The 19,366-nt window shown below is 42.2% G+C and overlaps 1 protein-coding gene across 2 annotated transcripts; it reads left to right on the forward strand.

Annotated features, from left to right (window-relative positions):
- The first annotated feature begins 5,421 nt into the window (after positions 1–5,421).
- Positions 5,422–17,884, forward strand: sall1a (spalt-like transcription factor 1a). Of its 2 annotated transcripts, none has more exons than XM_033626578.2 (3): positions 5,422–6,325; positions 11,749–15,155; positions 16,236–17,884. In XM_033626578.2, exons 1-3 carry the CDS (start codon positions 6,253–6,255, stop codon positions 16,674–16,676), a joined length of 3,921 nt encoding a protein of 1,306 aa, XP_033482469.2. In that variant the 5' UTR covers positions 5,422–6,252; the 3' UTR covers positions 16,677–17,884. The 2 variants fall into 2 exon arrangements, with proteins under 2 accessions (XP_033482469.2, XP_078017507.1); XM_078161381.1 differs by lacking the exon at positions 5,422–6,325 and adding an exon at positions 8,754–8,975.
- The last annotated feature ends 1,482 nt before the right edge of the window (positions 17,885–19,366 follow it).

Here is a 19,366-nt window from a genome sequence, read left to right on the forward strand (position 1 = left end):
TGCTCCATTCCAGCTAATCAATCAGGACATCCACATATAAGGAATTTTTTTTGGGAAGAAGAAGAAAGAGAGGTGTGAACTTTAAATGATAATTAAAACTTTGACTTATAGTGAAAACTTCTGTTGCTGATGTAAAAACAGTTGTGAAACACACAACTTCCTGTGTTCCAGGTTTGACAGCGTTCATAAATGGAATCACTTTGGTGCCATTTCAATAATGAAAGCAGACTGTCAATTTAAATACAAACATCCTGAAGGAGTGATAACATACTGAATACACTCACCACCAGCACCAGTAGTAGCCCTTAGAGGTGCCAGACAGCAAGTCTGGGAGTGTCATAGAGGCTCCACCCGACCTCCACTCCCATTCCTTCCCTCTAGCTCTAGGCAGGTCAGGGACAAGCTGGAGATCAATAGCTTGCGTTTGCCCATAGCAGCCCCATTTCTCAGCCGGGACACTGATGCTAACTATCAATAGTAATAAGGGGCTGTCTGAGACACAGTTAACTGCTGGCCAACCAACACAGCTGTCTGGCGGCTGTTGATAAACATCTTGTGCCCAGAGTCGCTGCGAATAAACCACTTGACATGTTTCAACTTTGTGGCTGTATTTACTGTAAGAATGTGTGTGTGTGTGTGTGTGTATTTCTGTTTTCCTTTTTTTTTTAACGTGGCGTGTCTCCTCGCTCAGTGGTTACCTGCACGCTGCCTTGTTGTGTGGTTACACTGCTCGCCCGACTTGCTTTGTGGCTTGGACACAGACATCACATGTGTATATTCTGTACATTCTGTGTTTACGAGCAGCGTGAAGTAATGTAGGGATAATTCAATGTGTAATTTTTAGTTTTGCTTCCAGGTTCTTAAAAATACATAAACACTCAGCTTTCGGGGGGTGATGTCTGTAATTTCTTCAAGATGTTTGGAGTGTTTGGTTCCTCTGTAACCTCCAGTCTTAGTGATGTGTGTCAGTGTAATCCGGCTCCGTTCTGCGAAACATCTAACGAGCTAAGCATCTCTCTTCATCCAAATATCATTTGTCAATGTCATATGAAAGCGGAATGTGTTTTTCAAGAATACGAAGGGAGCTAAAATAGGAGTCTTGGTGGTCGTCCAGTGCCATGGTGTTTCTCGTTAATGCAAGTCAAGCGAGCATGTTTAATCAGATACAATCAAGTGAATTTGTGTCATAACAGTGGGAGGATTTAGTGATTGCATCTCTGTGAATGTGAGTATCTATTCAGAAAAAAAAAAATAGTCTGGTGCAGGGTAATGAGAAACAGACATCAAATCTTGTTAATTAAACTTACAGAATTTAAATTGTAGATATATTTAATATAGAATTGTGTGTAGAAGCACATATTGAGTTTGTTTATATTTCACTATTTCACAATTGTTTTCACTTTTTTTAAAGAATTGTCTTATTTAAGATTAAAGTGATGACTGTTTTTGTCTTTCAGTCATGCAAAAAGCTGAATAATAGCATTATTTTTCAATGAACGGAGTACAGCAAGTTATATTATTTATCTATACTGTATCATTGTCATTCTTATATTTATTATGTATAAATTTCCTTTACAAAACAAAAGTGTGCCAGTGTTTGCATGCTATGCCACAGAATGAGGATGTGGATTTCTGTGAGTGCACACCGCCTGTGGTATCTGGTTTCCAGTTAAACCAGTCAGGACAGGACACTGCTGGCCGCCTTGCCTCTCTCACTAATAACTGGGAGGACGATAGTCTTAGTCAGGGATCCTTTGGCAGACATCTCCTAACACTTGTACACTTGTACCTGAGCAGCTGATACACACACACACACACACACACAGTCACACTGAGTAGGCAGAGTGTATGTGAGTGTCATGGATGACTGTACCAACCACACATGTAAACTCACACACACACACACACAGTGCGGACGCGATGTGTGTGTGTGATGGGCCGGTGACCTCTCGCACCTCTGTGACACCCTTGAATGTTTGCTTGTTTTCCCTCAAACAAGGCGGGATTGAAAGGGGGTGTCTGTAACTGCAGCTGAGATAATGTAAAAACAAACACGGCCCATTGATATCGGGTGATGCTGCAGGAAGTTGTCAGGGGGCACAATGGGGGGGAGACAATCTGTGGGACAAGTGGTGGCAAGGCTGCTGGAGGACAATAGAGAGGGTTTGATCTCTTAATTAATGGAGGCTATTCCCTGCTGCTGCAGGTACTGAATTCTAATGTAGGCGATTTTTCAAATGGGTTTCTTTAGAGGCAAAACAGAGCTCTAAATGCTGCATTCTGCTCATCTGGAAGACACAGTAATTCCAGTTCATACCAAAAATATTCTAATTTCTGTTGCAATTCATACATTGTTGTATAAGCTTGTAAAACAAACTATAAAACCATATACTGTAATTATGAAGACAAAAAGTGGAATAAATGATGTCATTATACCTCAAAACTAATTTAGAATTTTAAATACCATAAGATTATTTCTAAGTCGTTGTGGTGTGACACCTTGAAGAAAGCTGCACGGTGCCATAAGGAGCAGTACAGTGACAGCATGTGTGACTTGATACAAGGAAAATGTGGGCCTATTTCTTTATTTCTTTGAGCATGAGGCCATCTTACAACAATCCCTTTAATCAAGCTCCTAATCCCTTTGCAAGACGTCAGCATGCCATGAATAAGGCCATGCACTTCTTGATATTTGTGTTGGAAACGATGGAGGTCAAAGGCTGCAGCATTTACTGATGATCAAAAATAAGACTCAGCATGGCACAAATATACCTTTAGTCCGCCATAAAAATGATTTCAGATGTATTTAGTAAATTATATGTAACTAAATAACTGCTGTCTGTGTCAGCTGATGTAATTTTACTCAATTTTTTTATTAAAATTTAAGGCCTCTCTTAACTTTAATGCCACAACTATATTTGGTATTTTTTTATTAAAGGGTTTTAGTAGCATGCAAATCACACCTATCCCATGATTATAGTGTGTAATAATGACAGGAGTACCAACAGTCTTGTGAATTAGTGAAATGGTTCCCCACTTCTGTTAACACACTGGAGTCCATGCACCCTCATAAACCCTAAACCTCTGTAAGTTTTGCCCGTTTTCTCGTCTTGCCACTTGGGCTCCCATTATCTCTCACACACACACACACACACGTGCAGCTGACCTAGATGAAGGCCTGATCCAGCTAGTTGTAATTCTTTAGGCATCGCGTCGAGCAGGGAGCAGGACCGTGAATAGGAACCCACCACGTGTTGAATGCGGTGTCACACAGCAAAGGGGTCTCTCTGCGCACAAATACACAGGCTGATGATCACTAACAAGTCCGGTTTGGGAGATTCCCCGCCTTGACTATCACATTATGCGGTCAAACGCGCAGTGTTTCTGAGCTGTATGATCAATCATGGGATGTCAGTGATAATAGTGAGTGATGGCACCCGGGCCGGACCTTCTGTCATATGTTGCGCACAGCATTGATTGCGCACAGACATTTTTTGCGCCAGAGGCTTCTGTCATTCTCCTCTGCACAAAACGCTTTTATACAGGGACAAAAAAGCAACTCCTATATATTGGGAGTTATTTAATTACTATTAATTAAAAATCAAAATAATTTAATTTATATGAAAATACACACTTAATTTAGATTTACATTTTTAGAATCTGTATTATTAGTGTGATGCAAACTTTTATTTAAATCATGAAGATTTGGGTGAGAATATTCGACTCTCTTCTGTCCACATTTACAATTAATTCTCTGCTGCTGATATTATAAATAATATTTTACACTCAACAAGTCACCCAATCATTTGCATCTAAATGACAGCAAATTATTTAAAAGAAAGCTAAAAAAAACTTTCTGAGTATTTGGCACTGAGTTATGTGTGCTGGGTCCCCAAACTGTGTCCGTGTGTGTCATTCAGCCCATGATTGTTAACACTGTATCCTCACCGTCCTGAGTGAATCCCATTTAAAATGTCTCCCGCTCGGCTGGGCTGCAAATCACCCTGTTTACAATCTCACACCAACACTCACATCAATTAACTGCCCATTGATTTTCCCGCCCGGGACATTACAATATTGCAGACCCCTTTTTCCTCTCCCAGCAATTTCAAGTTTGGTGCACATAATTGCATGGGCTTTTTAACGGCGCGCACACACACATACAGTATACACACACACACTTTTCCCCTATTAATGATCATTTGCTGTGTGATTTTCTTAGTCACTGCTTACATTTCGATTTGGTCACATCATCCGCGTTTAAGACACTTCAGACATCTATCAATACTACAAAAATATGTGTGAAATTTAAAATCATACACACACACACACACACACACACACACACACATATATATATATATATATATATATATATATATATATATATATGTTCTTGAAACATTTGGCACAACGCAGTGATAAAGCAGATCACTCAGAGCCATCAGCAGTAGTTGATTTTCCCCCTGCTCTTTCCTTTTTTTCATGAATAAGTAAATAGTAAGGCTAGTCGAAACTAAAAGATAGCTGACACAAGAGAGGACCAGATCCATCTCGCCTGCAGCCGCTCTTTAAATATTCAGTGAAAAATAATGGCATCCGAGGCATCACCTATAGTAACGTTATTATCTTCATTTCTCAAAATCAGCTCGACTGAGAGCTTCGTTTATCTTTTTCACGTAATAAATCTACTCGACTCAGCGCTCACATGGAGCTCCTGTGGGACCTCTTGCCCTCTTAAAACATCCCCACTGAAGGCGCACTCCTGTTAGTGCATCATTTAGGACGATCATGATAATAGTAATAATAATAATAATAATCATAATAATAATATGATTGGTCCAAAACTTATTTACAGGGTTGATGAAGACATTGTTTCCTTGGTTTTACAGTTACCGGCAGCATTATATTGATTAATTATTGCATTTATTTAAATAAAAAAAGTCGCATTTGTAGAAATTAAAGGCAACAAAATATCTTCAAAACATCCAACTTTTGATGATGACATCATGCAATCATTGCACTGGATTTACTATACAAACAAACAACTGGAGCGACGATAAAGACAAACAAGTTTTTTTTTCTAATAGTTAAATTGATGTTGTGAAATGTAGGTGAGTCCACGTGAGTTGGGTGTGATGCAGGCTTTCGCTAAAAAAAATACTAAATGTTTAGGGAAGAAATTAAAAGCTTTATTTATCCCTATTCAGATGAACAGACTTGTCTCCGCTGTCTTTCCCACTGATCATCCCGGTGCGCACAAAGCGTTTGGATCCGCTGTGCGCAATCAGAGAGAAAGAAAGGGAGAGAAGGAGGGAGGGGAGGAGGTGGAGGTGAATGGCAGCGTGACTGAATAGCCCGGTGACCAATCAGATCCGCGATGGGCCGGGCTCCGCATTTGTCCCAGCGCTGCACGGGCCCTCAAAGTTTGTTTATTCGCGGAATGCGGTGTGTGATGAAAACGTGTTAGTAAGTAACCCCCCTTTTCGACTAATAATAATCAAATGAAACTGATTGGGACGTCGGAACACACTGTGGACTTTTTGGGAACGCGCACCGGTGCCATTTACGCACGGAACATGCTCGCGCGGCACAGCGTTTCAGCGCACCGGGAGCCTCGATTGAAACTCTTCAGAGAGTAGGTGTCGGTGTACAACACAACAAGAGCTGAATTACAACGATCTTAAATGCAAGAGCGGAGGACGGACTACCGAGTTGTGGAGAGAAGAAAGTTGGTCGCTGATCGCGGAGCTTTGAGTTGCGGGCGTCCAGTCGGTCCACATCTACAGGAGGGGGAGAAAAGACAAGGAAAAACTGTGATCGCTGCTTGATCAATGTGAAAGATTGAAAGATACAGTCGCAGGCATTGACTCGAGACGCTGACATTCCCCTGTAGTAGTCAAGATAAGCTTTGACTTGACTAACAGAAGGGGTTAAACCGTATCTAAAGGGAGTTTGGAAAACCCAGCCTTTCTTCCCCATACGGATCAACTCATTGGGTGGGAGCTGAGAGAGAGACAAGAGTCCCCAGCAAATCAGGAGCTAATTGATTAAAGAGACTTCATTTGAATAGGAGGGGGGCTGGCGAGGTGCCAATCGCCTTTCAAAGAAGCCCCCCGTATGATTAATCGCAGAGCATTATTGATAATCATAACGGGGCACATGCGCGGTGGATGGGCTCGATTTACGTAATTTTTGAGAAGGGTTTTGTAGTCATTTTTTTATTCTTTGCCTGCTGATGTGCCAGCCAGCATGTCGCGGAGGAAACAAGCGAAGCCGCAACACTTCCAATCCGACCCTCATCTGCCTTTATCGGAGCACAATGGTGAGTCCACGTAACCTATCGCTGCTTTTTACCCAAGCACACTCAATACCTCACTTTTTGGGGGCTGTTTTATCGTGTGTGTGGCCACATCTGTGGGTTAAAGTTAATACTTTGGATTGGACTTTATACTATTGCTTTTTGTTTGTTTCTTTGCAAAACCCATCGTCTTGGTGATCAAAGTCTGAAACACTTTATTTCCAGAAAACCTAATGCTCAGAGTTTCCTTAAATTCACTTTATTCTACACTCCAAGGAGGAACTGAAAACAACTTTTGTATTTTTTTCCACATTAAGAATCTATTATCGGTTTTATAGAAATTGAACTAAACAAGATAGGAGTTAAAGATAACAAGGAAAGCACGTTTCTCTTCAGCTTTGCGCTGCGTGTGAATGCTCAAACTTCCAAAACTTTTCACTCTCCGCTTCAGCTTTAAATTGTGTTTTTAAAACCACACTTGAAACTCTCCTGTAAAGAGAAGCCGGCTTTAGTTTCGCTCCTCTCCGAAGCTTCCCTGCGCTCAGCGATCAGTTTCGGTGTCTCGACATGGACCACCCTGTCGCTTCTGCCCGGGACTCCAACTTTTTCCTGGGTCCCGGACACACAAATCTCCCCATCCGCGTGTTTAAGCCCTGCGCTGTGAAGTCGGGGGATGTTTTCCCCTTTTTTTTTTAATGAAAATCAGTGTCAGTAAGTCATTGCCTGTTTGTACAATAGCGGGCATTATTGCTAAAAGTTAGATGAAAGGAGGACAAAGTGCTGTGAGGAGCGCAGAGAAACACATCCTGGAAATATCCCCCCGGTTTACTCATCGTCTCCACACTTTTTGTTCAAATAGCAGCACAGAGGAGTAAAGTCTTACTCACTCTGACACATATACACACATTTTGTATTTTATTAGAAAAGAATTTATAGTTTCCTCAACAAAAATTAACATTGATAAATTTTTTTTTTTTTTTTTTTTTACATTTACACCTTCAGAGCAGCTGAATATTATCTCTGGCCTGCTGTGAAAAATAAAACTGTGATAATTCTTTGCTCACAGGGTGAAATTCTCTCTTTTAACGGAGCTGTTGTGCCATAATATGTGAAATCAGTTTGCACAAAGTGCCATTCAGAGTGTCAGAGGCCAGCAATGTCCAGTCAAGTTGTAAATAATTGTAAATAGTCAGATTTTAGTCGAGAAGACAAAATAAAACTAAATGAAAAACTTCACCCAAACTACGGCGTGATAAGATGGCAGGATAAAGGTTAATACCAACTGAATTTCGTAACAGGACGTTGCGTTGTAACGTGTATTTTTGTTGACCGACTTTCTGACTTTCCTATCAAATGACTCATTAACCCAAAATACTAGATATTTATTTTTCTTTATTTTATTTTTTTAATTTATTAATTTAATTATTAAGCAGCTTTTTTTAGCCTGTCATGCAGTGTGATATAATTTCACTGCTCAACGTTCATATTTTTATTATTTTATTTTGCACAGAAACAGACATGCCATAAATAAAACATGCAGATAAAATGCTAGATAATTTTAGCCATTGGCTGGACCTGTTGGATAAGGCCTGTAAATTGAATATATGCTATGTAAATAATCTCAGAGCCACATTGTTTTTAGTACTGCCTGAAAAGCATGTGCAGGTAATTTGAAATAAACACTTGCTTCTTTCAGGAGATAGTCATGTGTGCAAAGAGGTATTTGCAACACATTTCATGTGATTTTTAGGAAGTTAATGATTAATGCAAAACCCTATTTAATTCCTGAGGGTTGTTTTTTCTGCATTTTCCTTTAAATCTAATAAACTTAGTGAAGAGTTAGTTTTGTCACAAACCTAGACTGCAGAACCAGAAATTTCTTGAGTCTGTGCAGTGCTATCGCACAAATGAGTGCAAGTGCCTTGTGTGTTTTATTATGAAGGTATGGATGTGTTGTCTTTAGGTTTGTGTCTGTTTAGCCGAGTGCTCGTAGCAAACGTGCTGTGTGTCTTGTGGAGAGTTGTGGAAGTCGGAAGTGAGAACAGAAAGTCTTTGTATTTGTGGCTGAATATCAGTGGATGCTGAGGGCCGTGGTTACTGGGAGGTCGGCGTGAGAGCCACAGAGGGTGGGATGTTGAGCTGTTTTAACCTTTGCCAGTGTCCCTCTGTGTGGAGGTGATGTGAGTTCAGGGCCCAGTGTGTTCCCCTCTACCTCGCCATTGACCCCGCTGGTCGGAGCTGCAGGCGGCCAAGCAAGGCCTCGGCTTTTCATTTAAGTGTGTGAGCGTGAGGCCTTATCAATGTTGTGGCCATCCCCCTTTGCCCTATCAGAGCTGCCCCCCTAGAGGGGAGATTGGCAGGGCAGCCCAATTTGCACTGTTGTTCCCTGCAAACAGAGAGCAGTCGCTTGTCATTTTGCCAGTGTTTATGTGGTTTGAGTCTAGGTGTAGCCTGAAGGACTTGCTTTGCCTTTTTCCCTCCCCTTGAGCTTTAAGCATGTCACCAGGGCAGAGCTTCTTAGATTTGAGTCTTGTCCTGGACCACGGCAGCTTTAGTGGAACCCCATCTAGTGTTCAGTGGGATGAGTCCTGAGGGCTGGAGACGATGAGAGCAGAAACCCTCCTGAAGTTACAAGTGTCAAGAGGCTCACAGAGGCCCCCCGCGAAAAAATAATGTAGGATCTCTCAAAGCTCTCCGTCAACTTTTTTCGACTAATCCTCGCTTTCTTGTCTCTCATATTCAGACTTTGGTCAGTCTCTTTGAGGCTCTGTCCTCTGCTCTTTGTCTCTTCTGACGCCCTTTAGCCCTGCGCACTGCTTACATTGTGCTTTTGATAGAGATTCTGTGGAAGTTTTACAGACTCCATCTTTACACCAGCTTGACTTTATCTTAATTTTAATTGGAAGGTAATCCTTTCTATTTGGGGAATTAAGCCTAATGCTAGCATCTGTGTTGTTTGCTATACTTGTCTTATGTGGACAGTGGATTTGTACTCATGCATTGATTTAGTTTTGATGCTTTTTTTTTCAGCGTCAAGTAAAGTAAATCATGGTATTGAACATATCTGTAGGCGTGTAAGCGTTCGCATCGATAAAAATATGATTCTTGAGTTTTGCAGCTGTAGGTGCAGTGTTATTTTTTCTCATATTCCACACTGAGATAGAGTCAGAGTTGAGACAGAGTTGGTGAAGAAGAAACTGTCCACTGCTGCATTGCACAATTTTGATGAAGATGCTTTGCACCAGTTCCTTAGTTGGAAAAACAGAAACGCACAAATGATGTTGTGCATAAATACCATCTCTTTAATTTCTCCTGTAATTAAATATCCTAGTGATGGTTTATTATTGTAATTTGTTGCATTTGCATTTTAAAATTTGTATTATTGAGAATCTTTTGATTCATAGGATTTTTGAAACGCACCACATAAAAAAATAACGTCTTTATTTTAAAAAATATTTTAATCTATGAAACATACTTGGGCCCTTTTCTAAAGTGTGTGTATGAATGAAACGTTTAATTTATTTATATGTGATGAACGCCATCGTGTCTCAAATAGTGTATGCATTGTTTATTTTTTTCCGATACTCCACTACTAGACTCTAGACCAGACTTTAGCAAGCTCCACATATTTTATCTATTTTTTAATTCTGCATCTTTCAGAAGTTTGTTGTTAAAAAGACAACAAACTTCTGACAAACAATTGGATTTTCTTCACACTTAATTGTGTACAGTTAGCTCTGAGAAAAGAGAAAAGGTGTTTATTTAATCCTCACACTTCTCACACTATGAATCAAACACATTTTTTTTTTCAAAATGAGTGCTTGGGGTGTAGGTAGGCGGGTGGGTGGAAGGGGGGATTTAACATGAAAAGTTATCATTAAAGTTGAGTCTTCCCTGTTTGCATGGTTTGGTGGTGTGAGGGCCAGGGTTTACTGTCATGGCAACTTTGCGTTATCTGATGTCTCTGAGCAGAGAAACATTGAGGGAGATAATCCCTGAATTAAACAGGATCTGCTTTGAGTCGACTGAGATGAGCAGGGCCAGGCTGTGCCGACGATCCCCGCCGCTCCCATGCTGCGCGAACAATGGGAAGGCATCCTGTCTCTCTGTGGGGCAGGGCTGCACTTCTCTGGGTTTCATTTGCAAATGAATTCTTGGCCCTGATGAAAGTGTTGAGGGGCCAGAGCCACAATGAAAGGGATTCATAGAGAAATGCAATTTGTAAATCAACTTGTATGTTAAACAGCGAGATTTTAGAGTGACAAAGAGGGAAAAGAATCAGGAAAGTCTGGAGCACAGCAGTGGCTCTGGGGGCAGGGTGTCGTCTTGCCTTTTCACTCTCTGACTCGTCCTGTTTATCAAAATGGAAAATTCAAAAACACGTTTCTGTGCGCATTTGAAGGGCGGCCATTACTTGTGAATTTTCATCTCAGTGACAACATAAGTTTCTATGTCCGTATTGCATGTTCTGTGAACTGGTGTATCCAGTTTCTCAGTTTTGGCAAGTTTTTCATGCATGCATTCTGATGTACCGCCCTTCACCAAAGTTTTGACCAAGTCATTTATTTAAACAAATAGATTTTTCCATTGCTTTTTTACCCCAAAGGAATGTAATAATGACTGCCTTTTCTATGGTTGCAAATGTTTTGGGTTCAGACTCTATTCATAATCATGGAACAAACGTTCCAAAAATTCAGCGTATTTTGTATTCGTTTAATTAAACGGCGAACATTTCACCACGGCCTATATTATGTATTGAATAAGTCGCTATTTACTTTCTACTCTTTTTTTCTCCTCTGTTGTTTTGCTTTTTGTGTTAAGTGTGTGCACGTAACAACCCAGATGCCACAGGCTCTGTTGTTCATGTCTCACTGTGACTGCTGCCTGACTGGATACAAATTAGTTTAGTGACATAGATAACCTGTCTAAGATGCCCATAGTTCGCTGAAAATGAGCAAAGTTGACAGCAAATTGAAAGTCTAATAAGTCCTTCAAATGCTTGATTTGCGCCGAGTGGACAAGTAGACTTTGAAGGGCATGGAATATAGGAAATCAATGCCTTTCTATGAAATTTCATTAAGACCCAATGTCCTCACTTCACTCTATTCTATATTTTGATGGATTATCTGGAGAAAATGATTACCTTTGGTTTGGCTGATGAAACCCAGATGTACATCTTCAAAGATCACTTTTAAGCGATATTTGAGTAGTTCTTATTGATTTTGTATCCCCTCGTATCGTGTTTCAGAGGCCACTGCATTGAATAAGGCCTTTTCCCATTTCTGTTGGCTTATTGTTGTCTTTCGATCGTTGTTTTTGTGAACACATCAAGGGGATAAGTGTAAAACTGATTAACTTAAGATTAACAATGGAATTTGAGGAGATAAAGCTGCTTCTTCAGCTGCAAAACATTTCTAATCACTAATCCTCTGTTTCCTCTTTTTCAGGGGACACAGAACTTTGCTCAGAGGACCCCCCCTGCAAGGAGTCAGACGCCCACGTCTGTAGCAGATGTTGTGCTGAGTTCTTTGAACTATCAGATCTTGAGGAACACCAGAAGAATTGCACTAAGAATCAGTTAGTTCTGATAGTGAATGAAAACCCCGCCTCCCCCACCGGAACTTTCTCGCCAGGCTCTCCTCCCCATAATCCCGATGACCAGATGAATGACACAGCTAATAACACTGATCAAACAGAGTGCAGTGACCTTTTGGAGCCTAACACTCTTGAAAAAGACGAATCCATGGACATGGATGTTTCCGGAATGAGCAGTGGTCATGAAGAGGAGGGCAGTCACACAGAGAGCGGGAGCCCCATCAACACAGTCAGCAGCCATGGTGGCAGGGGCACCTCTGGCCCTGCAGTAGGTACGTCAGCTATCTCTGCCCCTTTACCTCAGCTCAGAAACCTGACTGAACTGGGAAACTTCTCCATGATCAATAGCAACGTCATAATAGAAAATCTGCAGAGCACCAAAGTGGCTGTGGCCCAATTCTCCCAAGAGGCCCGTAACACTGGGGGGCCCAGGGTGGCAGTGCCAGCCCTTATGGAGCAGCTTCTAGCCCTACAACAGCAACAGATCCACCAGCTGCAGCTCATCGAGCAGATTCGCCATCAGATACTGCTACTGGCATCCCAGTCCCCAGAACTGCAGGTGCCCCCAACTTCTGCTCCAGGCACAATGGGGCCTGCTGCCAGCCCACTGACCACACTCAGCTCACATCTCTCCCAACAGCTGGCTGCAGCCGCAGGCCTAGCGCAGAACCTGGCTAGTCAGTCAGCCAGTATTAGCAGCCTAAAGCAGCTGGCTGCAGCGGCACAGCTACCTCAGTCCAACCCAAGCAGCAGTGAGACATCTCAGAGCATTAGCACACTGGGGCCATCAACAGTCAGTACCCAGTCCTCTGACAAGAGGCCGAGTCATATGAGTAGCCTCCACTCTCAGCTCAGCAACTCCTCACTAACTAAGTCATCCACGCCAGCATTTGGAATGGGTAGCTTGTTAAGCTCTGCAGTGAATCCCCTTCTACCTCAGCCCCCACCTGGAAACCCCATGTTCTCCAGCTCTCTGCCCAGTGCTGGCACCACCGTAGAGGACCTCAACTCTTTAGCAGCTTTGGCCCAGCAGAGGAAAGGCAAGCCGCCAAATGTCACTTCATTTGAACACAAGAGCAGCTCTGACGAGGCTTTCTTCAAGCACAAGTGCAGGTTTTGTGGCAAGGTGTTTGGGAGTGACAGTGCCTTGCAAATCCACCTGCGCTCTCACACTGGCGAGAGGCCATACAAGTGTAATATCTGTGGCAACCGCTTCTCCACCCGGGGTAACCTGAAGGTGCATTTCCAGCGTCATAAAGAAAAATACCCACACATCCAGATGAACCCCTACCCTGTTCCTGAGCATTTAGACAACATACCAACAAGCACCGGCATTCCGTACGGCATGTCTATGCCCCCTGAGAAACCTGTCACCAGCTGGCTGGACAGCAAACCAGTTTTGCCCACGCTGACTTCCTCTGTCGGCATGTTGCTACCACCGACCATGCCGAGCCTGCCACATTTCATTAAAAAAGAAGATCATTCAATAGCCATAACCAGCCCTTCTGTCACTGCAAAGAGTGTCTCAGGCGCTGCTGAGCCTTCAGCTAAAAGTAACGATGGAGTGTCTGAAGAGGGTGAAGGTGCAACTCTGCCTACCTCAAATGGGAGAACTGAAGAAGGCAGCCAATCCTCAGGCTTAATGACAAATGTGAGCTCTGCCTCAGAGAGCACTGCTGACTACACAACATCTAACAGCCCACCCATGATGACCAATCCTCTCATGCCTCTTATGTCCGATCAGTTCAAGGCTAAGTTCCCCTTTGGAGGCATCCTGGATCCTCTCCAGGGGTCAGAGACCTCCAAGCTACAGCAACTTGTGGAGAACATTGACAGGAAGGTGACAGATCCAAATGAGTGTGTCATCTGCCACCGGGTGCTGAGCTGCCAGAGTGCTCTGAAAATGCACTATCGCACCCACACTGGGGAAAGGCCCTTTAAGTGTAAAATCTGTGGCAGGGCCTTTACCACCAAGGGAAATCTTAAGACCCACTACAGCGTCCATAGGGCCATGCCTCCTCTTAGAGTTCAACACTCCTGCCCTATTTGTCAGAAGAAGTTCACTAATGCTGTGGTTCTACAGCAACATATTCGCATGCACATGGGTGGACACATCCCCAACACCCCTCTGCCAGAGAGTTACCCAGAGTCCATGGTCTCTGACACTGGCTCGTTTGATGAGAGAAACATTGATGATCTTGACAACTTCTCTGATGACATTGAAGGAATGGAGGAGGGCCCGGATAGCAGTGTGCCAGACACACCCAGGTCAGCTGATGCCTCCCATGACAGTTTATGTAACTCCCCAGCTCCCCTTGAAACAGCGAGCCAGGAAGGGCAAGAGAAAAATGGCCGAGAGAACGCCCATAATAATGAAACAGAGGAGCTACACATCAGCCAAATGAAGGTTATGGCAAATGGCTTAGTTGAGGGGGATTGCCTCACCAATGACTCCTCATCTCTTGGAGGGGATGTTGAAAGCCAAAGCGCCGGGAGTCCAGCTGTGTCAGAATCTACCTCCTCCATGCAGGCGCCATCGCCCACCAGCATGCAGCCACAACCACGCAAATCCCCCAGCCTCGAAGAAAGGCACCAGAGGGCCTTTTCCTTGGAGCACACCACTGCAAGCCTCCTGCACTCTCACCCTTCCAACATTGGAGCCCTGGACCTGACATCTGTCAATCCCTCAAAAGACACCTTGGGCATGTTATTCCCCTTCCGTGAGCGTAGCATCATCAAGAACACATCCTGTGACATCTGTGGGAAGACCTTCGCTTGTCAGAGTGCCTTGGACATTCACTATCGAAGCCATACCAAAGAACGACCATTTATTTGCACGGCCTGTAACAGGGGTTTCTCCACCAAGGGCAACCTCAAGCAGCACATGCTAACCCATCAAATGAGAGACCTGCCCTCACAGCTCTTTGAGCCGTCAAACACCAGCCTGTCCTCCAGCCCAACCCCATCCCTCCTCTCTGTAGGCTCTCTTAACAAACCAGAGGTCAACGGCTTCCTTCATGGCCTCCACCCAGAGAACAAGGAAATGCCCTCTGGCTTGGTCACATCATCTGCCTCCACTTCCCCAGTGCTTTCTGCTGCACCACCACGCAGGACACCCAAGCAACACTTCTGCAACGCCTGTGGGAAATGTTTCTCCTCCTCCAGTGCCCTACAGATCCACGAGAGAACCCACACAGGGGAGAAACCCTTTGCTTGCACTATCTGTGGTCGGGCTTTCACCACCAAAGGAAACCTCAAGGTAAATGTCGAAACATCCAGAAAACTGTTGCTCTCCTAAATGTTTTTGCGTGAGAATGTTTGTGAAAAATGAGTCCCAGAGCTGCTATTTAGTTTTATACGGCATGTCAGTGGAGTGGGCATCAAGAGGTGGTAATGTTGTATAATTAATGAAAGGAACAGCTCTCCTTGATGGAAAGGCTGAATCACACAACTAATATGATTATTGGGTAGGAATTCCAGATTGTAATCAGCTAAGAATGATTCAGTGCACAGAATTAATTGTCAGAGGCAATCATTGTGCGCGAGGTCAGTCTGTAGTTTTCCACAATGGAGTCTGTGAACACTGTCACAGGCCTAAATCATTAAAAAAGGGATCCTGCTCAATGATCTCCAGAAACTTGGGAGAATTATGTGAACATAATTATGTGAAACTTGGGATGATTATTTTTAAGTGCGTCAATCCCTAATCCCTGGAGAGGAATTTGGAATGCATGTAGTTATTAAAATTTTTTGGGGTTGAAACTTGTCTTGTACAGACATATCTGCATTCATAGTTACAGTTGCTGCACTGAAGTACACACAAAAGACTTTTTGCAGTAGCTTGTATATGAAATACATTAAAACACAAAAATGTTAATGTATCTTTCAAGGATTATAAAGCAGAGGGAAAAAAAGGGGAAAAAATGTATTCTCTTAGTCATGGGAAGGGTATTGGCAGAGGTGAAATGTCACATGCAATCCTGGCCACAGCAATGAAACTGGACAGTGCAATTCTACCCGCAACCCTGAGGTCCCCCTGTGAGATGAGCAAATTAAGGTTTAGATTAAACAGCATGTATCAGTCTTGCCAAAATAAGATGTTTACACCATGCTGGTACCTCTCACAGCATAAGCAACTAACTGGTCTGCTGCACCCAGGGTGTGAAGCTATTTTAATTCGGAGTCGAGCATTATTGTTATTTTTTCCATTGCATCATCTCATGTGCAGCTCTTGTGGCCAAGTTTGTAAACATCACTAATTTTCATCCCTTTCATTGCTCTGTCTCTCTCCTCCCTCCCTTTTATTCCCCTTCTCTCTCCTCCCTCTCTCTCTGCGTAGGTCCACATGGGCACGCACATGTGGAATAGTGCTCCTGCCAGACGTGGCCGCAGGCTCTCCGTTGATGGGCCAATGGCCTTCCTGGGTACCAACCCAGTCAAGTTTCCTGAGATCTTCCAGAAGGACATGGCATCGAGGGCAAGCAACGGGGACCCAGCCAGTTTCTGGAACCAGTACGCTGCAGCCTTCTCAAACGGCCTGGCAATGAAGACAAATGAAATCTCTGTCATCCAGAATGGAGGCATCCCACCCATGTCAGGTGGTGTGGGAAACGGGGGTAGCTCTCCCATCGGTGGCTTGACCGGCAGCCTAGACAAGCTCCACAGCACGGAGCCCAACGCTGCTCTTGCTGGTTTGGAGAAAATGGCCAACACAGAGAACGGAGCCCACTTCCGGTTCACACGCTTCATGGAGGACAATAAAGAAATTGTAACCAGTTAGAGTGTATGTTTGATACAGACACATGAAGATGCCTGAAGGCATACTGTACACATATGTAGACACACAGAAGAAGAGAATGAAAGAGAACAAGACAGGGACAAAATCAACTGAACTGCTTTGCTCGCCATTGAATCTTTACGAACATGAGTGTGAAGACAAGTTGCTTTTTTTGTACAATGTACATGTTATAGTTTTAAGGAGCTTATTTATTAGTGATTATAACCTTGCTTGAAACCAAGTGGAAGCATTAACAGTTAGTTTTTTTTGTTTTAAAGCCAGAATGGGTATGTATGGGTGCTTAAAATGTGCTTTTGAAACTTAGAATATCTGGGTAGATAACCTTACCTTGGCATTAAGTTATTTTCTGTCTGTAGTAGCTATAACCGAACTGTCGATGTTCATGTGATGCATTAGCCCTGTAATAAGCAAACAGACTTGCTGTAAATAATGTACACTGATCTTCTGTAGATGGTCTAACATCTGTGTGTTCATGCCCCCCCTCCCCTCATAAAAGCAAAACAATGAAATTCAGGCAAGGGACTAAAGGATGCAGTAGTTCCTTTCTTTCCATTTGCTATTTACCTTTATTTTATTTAAAACATTGAAGTTTGCTACATTTCAAGAGTTTCTTTAGTGTTAACTTGTTTAGTTGTTACTGTTTCTGTGTATTGTACTTTCTACCTTTTTTTTTGTTTACTTCCATATTTTTTTTCCTCAATCTCTTTTGTTCGTTGCTCGTATTTTGGTGTTGTTGAAAGCAAGACAGAAGGGAACATTCGGTCTGGCCTATTTCCTGGCTTTTGGAACTGAGACAGCCAATCAAATGAGCAGGATTCTCCTTCAGTTTCTCAGCTGGATTTCCACGTTGCTGCTATGTCCCAGCATCCTCACTGACATCAAGTGCAAAGTTATGTGTTGAAGCTTCTGTAAATACGTTCGGATGTGGACATACGAACTCCCTCGTAATAAAAAAATGTACATAGAGCTCACACAAGAGAAGTCCATCACGGCCAGGGGACAAAATGATAGTGTTTTTATAAATATAAATATATATTGGGTTTGACAACCTTCGGACTGTTACATGCACTTTCTTGGAAAGTTGGAAGATCTTTATGGGTCCAGTTTCTCTACACTTTAATACCTACTAACAACTAAGATACTGTAATTCTTTACTCTAATAATCAAATACATCAGTTTTCCAAAAGAAACATTGTGTGTGTGCGTGTGTGTGCTTTTATTCCCTCCTTTATTTATCACATCATCACTGACAATTATTTTCACACATCACACCTTGACAATCATGTGAGAGAAGAGCAGAAATAACAATAAAACAACTTTAAGTCTCGGAGTAATTTGTGCTGCAGGGCCGTGGTGCAGCTTGGGGAACTCTTTTCAGTTTCCCTGACAGGCAGCAGAGGCACAAACGGGGGCTTGGATGCAGTCATTAATGGTGTGAGCTTCCCTGCTCTTTAATTTGAGATGATCGCCGTTTTAACCTCATAATTTCCGTTGCCAATCCTTGAAATCGCCAGTTAATCGCTAATCCTCGGAATCAAGTAGATTCGAGGCTTTTTTACGCAGAAAGGAAAAAGGTTCCCTCCTGCCATTTATTTACCGCCAGATTGTAATAAAAAAGTCTCAGCGGGGAAACGTGTTATTTTGTCTGGATGCGAAACACAATTCAGCATTATTAAGGTGTTATGGATGCTGTCGGCTTTTTATGTGTTTTTTTTTCCTATTTGAAAATTTACGTTTCAATAAGAATGCGACGATCTAATTATTTGCCACAAAGGCTCAAAAGGAGTTGTCAAAACGATCACACGGTTATCCGGATAAAGCCTGTGACGGCTTTGAAGGCATTTGCCTCGCATTTTTTTTTCTTATTCAAACTGAAAATTTTCCCCTTTTGTATTTCAACAGCTGCATTTAATTTAACACATCGTTGCACATCCTGCAATACAGGATCTGTTAATTTCTGTCCAGCATCCTCGGCGCGCTCCCCTCCTCTTCACAAAGCCCAAATCCCCAATATTTACGTTTTATATTTCAAGACGTCGAGGCTAAATGATCCTTGCCCACAGTGCCTGTTTTCTTTTTAACAGTCACATCTGTTCCCCTGAGCTGTGTTTGTGCAGCACGTCGGCTTCCTGAGAGATTCCTTCAAAGGACAGAAAGAAAAATAAAACTGCTCCACATCCATACTGCGCTGCTAATGATGACAAATACTACGATCATATTTACCACTTTACATCCACTTATTATTACGACTGTAGAAAAGTTCAGCTTTTATTAATATTAATTCATTATTATCATTAATAATAATTATTATTATTATAACAATAATAATAACAATACATGTAATATTATTATTATTGACAATGCTATTATAATTATTTATGTTGTTGCTTTTATTATAATTTCCAAGGCCTTAATTCTGATGGTTTATTTGTTAATAAGTATCATTATTATTATTACAACATTTGGAAGAAGAAGAGAAAAATAAAATTCCGACTTACTTAAGATTCACAAAATTGACAAACAAAAAAATTATATAAAAAAAAACAAAAATTGCTAACCACTACAGTTGTGTTTAGGAATATACTACAATTACTATATATATATATATCTATATATATATATATATATATATATATATATGAAGTATGATGCATCATGTTTTCTGTGGGCTA

The sequence above is a fragment of the Epinephelus lanceolatus genome, chromosome 2, assembly GCF_041903045.1.
Source record: "Epinephelus lanceolatus isolate andai-2023 chromosome 2, ASM4190304v1, whole genome shotgun sequence".
NCBI classification, from domain to species: Eukaryota; Metazoa; Chordata; class Actinopteri; order Perciformes; family Serranidae; genus Epinephelus; species Epinephelus lanceolatus.

Bases quoted from the DNA above. Each gene is read 5' to 3' on its own strand.
- sall1a (XM_033626578.2), top strand. From the start codon at position 6,253: ATGTCGCGGAGGAAACAAGCGAAGCCGCAACACTTCCAATCCGACCCT. The intron at 6,326-11,748 runs GTGAGTCCACGT...CCTCTTTTTCAG, and splicing joins GCCTTTATCGGAGCACAATG to GGGACACAGAACTTTGCTCA. The intron at 15,156-16,235 runs GTAAATGTCGAA...CTCTCTGCGTAG, and splicing joins CCACCAAAGGAAACCTCAAG to GTCCACATGGGCACGCACAT.